Here is a 10,243-nt window from a genome sequence, read left to right as displayed (position 1 = left end):
TGATCAAAGAAATCGCGATAGGTTTTTTTTGTCCATATCGCACAGCCCTAATATATATATATATATATATATATATATTCATATATATACAAAAAGTGTTCAGTCTGCCTTTGGAGGTGGATATGGAGCTAAAGAGATTTAAGGTTTTTTTTTTTCCAATTATTTTTAACTTTGTGTGTATGTTTTTTCCACTCAAGCTATTTTAAAAGATCTTCCCATAGATGTAGAACAGCAGGATGGCCAGAGAATTGGTAGCACAGTGTTTCTCAGACTTAGGAAATGTTTTATGAGCCCCTGAGACAAATGCAGAACATCTGACTTGAGTTTCCTTGTGAGTGTGGTTGGATTATACTCTTCCTGCTCTTGGTGACAGTGATGGCGTTTACTGCTCTTCTCAAATCTTTACTTAAAGAGCAGTGAATTTCATTTATATTTCAGCTGATTCTGATTTAATCAGTTGTGGTGCTTGTTCTAGCTTGTAATGCATTTAGCACAAACTGTTCAGGTTATACTCTAATATTTAAGTTTTACTTTTCTAGCAGTCTTGCTTAATATGATCCCATTAAATCTATGCCTCGGTTTATTTCCCTAACCCACACAGCCCTGTTTTCCTCATGCCCTTCACCTAACCAATCAAAGTCTGACGTTTTGACAGCTAAGAGGGTTTGGTTTGTATATAGACACGAATGAACACATATTCAGCCACAAGAACATCAGAATCACTCCAACACTGTGATCTAGAAACTTGCTTGAAATTTGTAAAAATGCCAAAAATGCTTGTGTGCACCACGTCTACATAAATACTGGTTATCATGCTGTTTTCCATCATTTGGTTATCATTTGATGAATTACTGATACTATACAGCTGTAAAACTGTGATATAATCCTATGACTTTTGACTAGTATTTATAAAGCAGAATAAACCATGAATATAAGTTTATTTTATTTTATTTTACCCACTAGGCACATAGAAATTTTTTAGGGATGCCCATACACAAATCTGCATATGCATTCCTCTGTTTCCTTTGTGTCTGTATTTATCTTAATAAAAATGAAACATTGAGCTCATAATTGCATTATTAGGCCCATGCAGGCTCATTGACCATGCTCTGTCTGTGCGTGTTTGTAGACGCTTTGCTTTTTGCTAAAATTACAGGGCTCTCTTTGAAAGCTGAGGCATTACGATGTGGCACTGACTCATTTCCTATGATCATAAATTATACGGACAGCAGAAAATTACATGTGTCAGTGCAGTGGTATCGACACATGTTGGCATGCCAGAAAGAAGGCCCGGGTAGTTATTATCCCAGACGAGGGCTGCCTTATGACATAGTCATGTAAAAATCATCACAATGAGTCATATGAAGTGGGAAAAGCCCAGTCCTATAGTCATGGGATGTACTGGAGTGAACTTTGTTGTGTTTGACTTGACCAAGACACAGAGGCTGTGGAAATCCCACTTCTGTGTGATGTCAGAGTGAAAGTGTGCTCTCAGCGCAAAAGCACAATAGAGTCGGGACAGCTGGGTATCATAGCCCTGGGACTGTCACACCCTGCTGTTCTCCTCTCTTCTCCGGGCTGGAACAGTTAGAGCATATGGAGGCAAAAGTCATCAGATTTCTTTACAGCAGGAAATGCAAAGGTACTGTTGATTCTTGGACATTCTCAGGTTTTTTTCTCATCACTCGTGACACTGGTTTGACAGCTAACTCAAGACTTGCCATCAATACATCAACTGAAATGTGATCCTGCAGCTGTAAACGATGAAATAGGTGCTAGTTTATAGTTTTTAATGTTTGGATGAAGGACTTTGCATTGCTTTGAATAATTGAACTGCTATACAACTGCTAAATTAGATGGCTCTGCTGTATCGTATCATGTTTTTATTTATTTATTTTTTTTATTTCAGTATGCAGGACAAGTAGGTCCATCCATAGTTCCAGGCTTCCCAAGAGCTCACGTTAAAATCGTAATTCAATATTTCAATAGGCTGTCGGGATTGAGTGGAGTAAATTAATTTGGAGCTATGCTTGAGTGCTCGGCGGATGTTGGACAGGGAGAAAGAGAGACAGAGAGAGATGCAATGGAAATAAAAAGTGATAAGAATGGATAAACTCTCTGAAGATGTGTGTGTGTGCGCGTGATGGACCTCTGCAAAAAGATCTCCTGATATTCATTGTTCTTCTGTCTATTGAAAAATGTTAATGCACCACTTTACTTAATGATAATCATAAAACCAGTTCTTTGAAACATTGTTTTTTTTGCATAGAAGGTTGAAATGTCTCTTCACCAGCTATTTTTGACTTTGTTTTGAGGAACTAGACTGGAGCCGCATAAACTAGATTGTGAAATGTGGATGATTTTTTTTCCCCCTGGATTAGAGGATGATCATGTAGTGAGAAGTCCTAGATTAAATATGTGGAATTCTTTCTGTTTAATTGAGTTTTAATTGAGTCGAATAGTAATGGTAAAAAGCACTTTTTAAAATTTGTTGCATTTGCAAACAATGTCCAAAATGAGCTTACCAGGTATACATATTTCTCGATTAGGGGTGTGCGATATTGACAAAAAATAATATCTCGATATTTTCTGGGATTTTATCGATGACGATAATTAGACGATATTTTGCTGAGTGTGTTATTGTGCTGGTACCTTAAGGACTGCCGAAGACAGCTGACTCATAATGTTTTTAATATTCTTCATATTCTGTGTGGTGGTCAGTTCATACTGATAGAAATTAATCTTTTCCAATAAGTTTAAACAGATTTTTACATTTTATGGGCATTTTTACCTTTATAAAATGTCACATTCTTACATATAATCAGGGAATTAGAATAATAAGACATTTGGGCTGTTACCAAGCAAATGAAATCAACACAGAAGCTGCATCTGAAGTGGCATTTAGATGTATTTACACACATGTATTTTGTTTAATGCAAGACATGAATGCATTTAACCTGCAATTACAAATGCATAAATAATGTTTTGATATATTAAACATAAAACGTTGAATACTGATATTTGAAATTATTTAAAACATGAAAAAAATCTATTAAAAAAAAAGAAAAAGCCGAAATTTTTTAAAACAACAATTACGATATTATCGCAGACGATATATATCGCACACCCCTATTCTCGATTGTGCATTTTATAAAGAAATCCATATTTCCCTCTTACAAAAAATAAGTTAGATGCTTTTAGTTGTCAAATTACAAGAAAAAAAATTGACATGATTTTGTTCAGGGATTGTTGAGTGTGATTTTGGTGGCTTAAGGTGTACCTTTAAATTGAACAAAAGTGACAGTACAGGCTTTACATTGTTACATAAATTCTGTTTCAAATAAATGCTGTTCTTTTGAGCTTCATATTCATCAAAGAATACTGAAAAAATGTCATGGTTACCACAAATTTTTTTTTAAACATTGGTAATTTATAATGATTACTGAAGGATCATGTGACACTGAAGACACTGCTGAAAATTCTATTGTGCCATCACAGAAATAAATTGCATTTAAAAATGTATTACAGTGGAAAAGTAATTTTGATTGTAATAATTAACAGTAATTACTGTATTTACCATATTTTCTATTAAATACATGCAGCCGTTAGAGACGTCAAAAACACTCAAAAAATCATACCAACCCCAAACTTTTAAATGTTAGTGTATAGATAGATGATGGCATTTAGTTTGCGTTTTTCAGTAATTCTCCAAAATTTCCAGGTGGTTCTGAACACTTTTAGAATGCATAACCAGAGTGGGAAGTTCTGTAATAACTCTGTTTCTTCTTCTCCTCCTCTGATTGGCAGAGATCCGAGCTCAGTTGGTGGAGCAGCTTAAGTGTTTGGACCAGCAATGCGAGCTCCGCGTGCAGCTCCTGCAAGACCTGCAGGACTTCTTCCGCAAGAAGGCAGAGATCGAGATGGACTACTCCCGCAACCTAGAGAAACTTGCAGAGAGGTTCCTGGCCAAGACACGCTACACAAAGGACCCTCAATTCAAGTAATAGAACATTTGGCCGTGTTTCCAGCTGATACATCATAGTCCTGTGATCCGTGCCATTACCTGGGCACAGTTTGAAATCAATACGTTTATTTTTTCTCTTCTCACACTCTTCTGATTACATAAGTGCTGTTTTGCAGTGAAAGTTGAGACGGTTGAGTAAACTCTCACCAAGGTCATGTGATATCCAGTCAACACTTCCCTTTAGGCTTATTCAAAATAATTTCATTCAAATCTTTGGTAACAACTCATAACCATCATATTTTAGCGTGTAGGCTTAAACAGAGTCTCCTTATTTGTCAGAATGATGATGAATCAGCTTTTGACAATGTAAAAACTGTTTTACAGTCTTTTGAGGCTTTCACAAGACCCCGCTGTTATATAAGAGGCTTGTCTCATATCTCTGATGAGATAGCAGCAGGGATTTTGATCGTGGAATAAAGTCAAACATTTTCTTCGAAGTCCTTGGTTCTGCTCCAGTGACCCATATTTGATCCTGATTCTGTAGCGGTTAGAGTTATTATGCCGTATTATGAAGAAACAGCTGGTGTAACGTTAAGAAAAGCAAGTAAAGTGGAGCATTTATGTTCTTACTCAAGCTATAAATGTTTATTTTATCCTGTCTGATTGACTGCATTAGTTTATAATGCTAATTTTATTGTTTAGCGTGAAACAAAACAAGCTTTTGAATGCCCTAATGTCATTTTTATACATTTTATACTTTTTAAAGCTTAGTTGCATAGAAAGGCAAGTGGCAATTATGCTGAAGACCTTGCATTAAATTAATGCAGGTTTCCCGATACTTACTAGCGAGCTTTGAGAATGATGCAGTCTCACTGCAGTCATTATGACAGGATATGCTGTCAAAGAGCCTATTAATCAGTGTTATATACTGTCTAAACGGATCTCTGTGGTTAGATGCTTGGATCCTGTTGGATTCAGTTTGATCTTGTGAGGATGTGGTAGCCTCATCCTCAAAGAATAACAAAGAAAAGCTTAAAGACCAACTAAAAGTTAAAGTTTGAAGTGTACTTCCTTGCCCTGGCTTATGTGTGAATTATGAGTCTGTATGTCTTGTTAATTGAAGCAGTATTTGATGAGAACCTTTATGACGGTAACAATAATGTCTTCCCGACCGCTATAAAGCAAAAATTGTGCTTGCGTTAACATTTATCAAGGTGCTTTTGTAACTCCCAACGGCCTGTATTTGCAGTGACACATTGTCAACATTGTTGTTTTCCAGGGTCTAGTATGCGTACCTTGACAGGTTTCTTTCTGGCAGTTTTGCCCCAGGCACTGTTTTGACAGGGGATATCCAGTGCTTGAACTTTTCCTTTATTTCATTGTTTCTTTCATTTTCCACCTTGTCATGTGCTTCTCTTTGCTCCTTCCCTTTTTCACTCTCTGTCTTTTCACGTTATTTTGCTCTTTGTATTTGCACTTGACTCTTCGGTTCCTAATATAATGGTTTGAGTGCTAGAGGCTGGGTCTGGGAAAGTCAACATACGGCTCTCTGACAGCTTCTAGAAATAATCAATAGATAACACATGTTTTTTTGAGAGCAGTTTTGTGTGACAGCTCTGTGCTCTATCAGACCATGGTGCACATGAGACCCCTGTGTACCTTAGACCCTGGGGGAGGTTCAGTTTCAAATGTAGACCTATGCTCTAGTGCAGGGGTCACCAGACTCGGTCCTGGAGGGCCGGTGTCCTGCAGAGTTTAGCTCCAACCCTAATTAAACACACCTGAACCAGCTAATCAAGGTTTTACTAGGTATACTTGAAACTTCCAGGCAGGTGTGTTGAGGCAAGTTGGAGCTAAACTCTTCAGGACACTGGCCCTCTAGGATTAAGTTTGGTGACCTCTGCTCTAGTGTAATAATAATTTTTGGTCAACAGCAATATATGTCATAATGTAGACATTTTATAGAATAATTATTAAGAAATTACTGAAAAAAGCTAAATAAGATATTAATTGTAATAATAGTGATGAAAATAAACTATTCAATTATTATATTTTTAGTTGAACATTTTAAACACATTTGTCAAAAATTATAAAAAATGACTCAATGACAAAATATTGAACGAATGAAGTCAAAATAAAATGTATTAATATTAATCAATAATAATAATAATAATAAAACAGAGATTATATTTGTTATTTTTATTTGAACAATTATATAAATAAAAAACAAATTTTATGTAAAAAAAAAAGGTTCCTGAAAAATATAGAAATAATGAAATAATAAGCAAACAGTAATAATTAATTATGATCAGTAACAATAATTGTAATCAATAATAATAATAATAATAATATTACATTACTATTGGATAATTCAAATTTATAAATTGTAATTTTTATTTGAACTGTTATCTATCAAAAATAAGGGTCATTGACATATAAGGATTTTCGACAGGCAAATTTTAAAATACAAAAAATAATAATATCTTTTGTAGTTGTTCAAACATTAACAATGTTGTGTACACATACATTCATATTAAAATTTTAAATCAAGTGATTTTAGTGTTTTTTCATCTAGGTGAATCAGCCGTAGCCATAAAAAATGTCATGTGGTGCGACCATGATTTATATGAAAATTAATTCATTTCCTTAACATGCTTAACATATTTTTAAGAGGTTCTCAGTAATTAAAGTATTTAGAAAAAAAGTATTTGTGTTTCTTTTGAGTTTTTCTAAATAATGATCTCATATTTTTGTTCTATAATTTCAGAGTTGTTTAATTTGATAGTTTCAGAGACTTATTTTTTCTGTTAATTGCATAAAACTGATAAAACATTTTAAAAATACCATTCACTTAAGTATACTGTAGCAGTGATTCATATTTCAGCCACAGAAATTAGATAATGTATTTTTAATTTAATACAATTATTGCTATTATTGGTTGCACCACATGATGAGTGGTTCCTCCAAATGACAGAAAGACCTTATATCATTAAAAATCTATTTAAAGAAAGTTTGAAAAGTGCAGCACATGGCATTAACTGCAGTCATTTTTTTAGACCCAGTTATTTCTAAACTTTGCCCAATCTTGGCTGCTCAATTGACCCTTCGCTGGGAGTTGATTAACAGGCAATCTGAGCAATCATAATGCCAAATCTGCCATTTTTGTCTGACAAACAAACCAGACAGCAGAGTAGATTAACGTCGATGGACTTGAACTTGAAAAATAGTGTGTATTGACATCTTTTCACAGTTGAAACAAGATACCTTCTTTTTAAGATTTTACAATCTTAAGCATTAAGAAAACTTCTCCATCATGTATTTTGCTCTCTTTTGCTTGCATTTCCTCTCTGAGAACTTGTTTCTTCATTTTAACATAATTTATTGTGCTGGTCTCTCGATTTCCTCATAGCTTTTACTTTTTCTTCCACATTAGACCCGCATTACACCATCTCTTTCTCTGAGCACCCCCTCACTACACCAAATCTGCAGTAACCCCTGCTAATGTCCTCCCTGATACCAGTGACCCCCGCTGAGATAGATTTTCTAATCGGCTCGTAATCTCATCCAGTCTAAATACCATCCCCTGCCCTCCGTGGGTCCCTTGAGCCCCTGGAATCCAGCTCCAACATCTGTATGTTTTGCAGGCAAAAGGCAACATCTGGGACGATGTTGCCACAAAGGAATGTGAGGTATTTTCCGGTTCCGCTCCTCAAGAAGAACGTAGCTGTCGGTGAGGCCCGACCTACGAACTGAGGGGCATCTATGGGAATCTTTTGGAGACCCCTGATATACTGCTTATGTTCTTACAGGGTAGAGTTCAACTCAATGCCTTACGTTCTACCACTCAAAGGTTCCTCAAAGGCTCCTCTATGTGTGGTATGACAGTGTGCGTCATTTGTTCAGCAAGCCAGCAGGAGGCCCGATGACGAGTTGCCCGGCAATGAATCGACAGCATGGTTAAGAAACACGCGGTCTGGAATGATAACACGCCATGGTACTGACCGAATTTCTAGCATGCCTGATTTTCTACAAATGGATTGAGTTGATACAAAGAAGCAACTGAAACTCACCACAATGTCTGGACTCATGACAGATAAGAAGGGTGGTGGTTACACTGGTGCCACAGAGGAGCGGTGATGTGTCATATGCTTAATGGTCCACTCTGCAATTACACTACAAACCAATTCTCAACGTTTCCCCCCTAGTGGTTATGGTCAGTGGTGGTTTCATCATTTCAAAGTTTTTAAAACGTTGTCATATGGTGTTTCCACGCTTCCTGAATTTCGTAGTCTGACATTTTAGTCCAGTGTTATCCAATCCTGTACAAAGAGGGCCACCTTCCTGCAAAGTTTAGCTCCAACCTGATCCAAAACACCTTTCTGGAAGTGTCTAGTAACCTGTAAGAACTTAATTAGCTTGTTCAGGTTTATTTAAATAAACCCTGCATTAATGGCACATTCAAGTCCTCTTGTATTTGAGTTGAGAAGTTGTAATTACAACGTCAGGTGCATTCAAGTTACTTTGGCGATGTACCTTTTCTACAGCAAGATTTTTATCTCTATTTCTTCAAAATGATGTATAAAGAATATGCAGGAGGTGCTTTTTATGGTTTTATTGAATTTATGAAGGTGCTGTAAAGTAAATTCTTGTACATTCTATCATAATGGTACAATACTATCATATATTGTACATTCAACTTAGCTGGTTTTATTCTAAATTAATTTTTTAAATGTAATTTAGTATATTTAAACAAATTTACCGTCAACTACAGAAATCAACAATTTTACTGACACTGGACTGGACACCCTTGTTTGTCTTTTGGTCAATAAACTTTGTCTACTTTAGACTTCAATATACAAGTGTTATAATGTTGCCTGTTTTGCAGTATCCTGTGCCACGATAACTCCCAGCCCATTTGTGAGGAGCTCAGGGTTAGTTGACTAGAGGAAGTGAGTCCGTCTGGTCTGGTGTGTTTGCCTATTCTTCATAAGTGTGTGACAGTAAGAGAAAGCAGGCAAGGCAAGTTTCATTTCCTCTCCAGTCTGACTAGCTTGACACTTCTCACCAGAGTGAAGAATTCCCCTCAACGCCTTCTCATGTACCTTCCAAGCGATATTGAATGAATCGGTCACTCTTCACAGTTTACAGCAGACTCTGATGTCAGTATATTGCTAAGCTAATGACTCTTATGCATGTATTGAAAGAAATACAGTAAAAATCGTGAAATATTATTACAATCTAACATAAATGTTGTCTATTTTAATGTATTTTAAAATGCAATTTATTCCTGTGATGGCAAAGCTGAATTTCCAGCAGCCATTACTCCAGTCAGAAATAATTAATTTGCTGATTTAGTGCTCAAGAAACATTGCTTAGTATTATCAATATTGATACATGATACATTCTTTAAAGAATAAAAAAATTGAAATCTTTTGTAACATTATCAACGCCTTTACTGTCACTTTTGATTAATTTAATGCATCCTTGCTGAGTAATAATTTCTCCTCATGGTCCATGTGTACATTCAGAGCTTCTCGTTTTGCTTTGTAAAGTAATATCATTGATCAATTCCCATCATTTTACTCCAACCAAATGTCAAGAATTTCTTCATATTCTTCGTCTCTTAAAATTCTTCACATGCCACCATGTCACATCCCTGGTGTATGTCATAGGGATGCACCGATACCAAACGCCGATACCACACAGCATGTGATAAGTGCCATATTCAGACAATGAAACACCGACAACAGACAGCAGAATGGAGTTATTAGAGATTAAGGATGTCTACGAAGTATATGTATGCAATGAATATAATGTTAAACATTCAGTATCATTAATGCCTGTATAGCTGATGTGCGCGAGTTGATAAACAAAGCGCGCTGAGTAGATTGAGCGCGTGGCGGCGCAGATGCGCGAGCTTGTCGAGTGAATATACCTTTCTCACAGACATCACTGGAAAGTTTGTAGTTCGGTCGGATACGTCAAAAACAAGTAAGTAAAACAATGCACAAGTTACTTAACGGTAGAGAAAGAGAGAGAGAGAGAGAGCGCAATTCTGTTGTGTGATGTTTGATGTTCACTCACTTAGCACACGTACGCATCATTTGGATTAAAACTAAATCGTAAAAATAAGACCATTTATAGGGGCATTCGCTATAAATGTCATTTATTTTTAACCTTAGGCATACACGACTTTCTGGCGAAAGTGAAACTATCAGCCTGCGTGAAATGCGCTAGGCTGTACTGTACTTGTCCCTCTCATTCTGCACCAGTACAAAT

General features: G+C 36.1%; 1 protein-coding gene across 1 annotated transcript in view; it reads left to right on the top strand.

Annotated features, from left to right (window-relative positions):
• The window catches only part of LOC107728602 (SLIT-ROBO Rho GTPase-activating protein 2-like), a 109,545-nt gene that overhangs the window by 46,711 nt on the left and 52,591 nt on the right, over nt 1-10,243 (top strand). Inside the window, exon 3 of the mRNA XM_016538830.1 lies at nt 3,808-4,000. Coding sequence (XP_016394316.1) covers nt 3,808-4,000 — 193 coding nt within the window. The remainder of the gene's footprint in view (nt 1-3,807; nt 4,001-10,243) is intronic.

The sequence above is a fragment of the Sinocyclocheilus rhinocerous genome, unplaced genomic scaffold (assembly GCF_001515625.1).
Source record: "Sinocyclocheilus rhinocerous isolate Xijiao unplaced genomic scaffold, SAMN03320098_v1.1 scaffold757, whole genome shotgun sequence".
NCBI classification, from domain to species: Eukaryota; Metazoa; Chordata; class Actinopteri; order Cypriniformes; family Cyprinidae; genus Sinocyclocheilus; species Sinocyclocheilus rhinocerous.
Note: the sequence above shows the minus strand (reverse complement) of the source record. Positions and strands in the feature narration are given on the sequence as shown.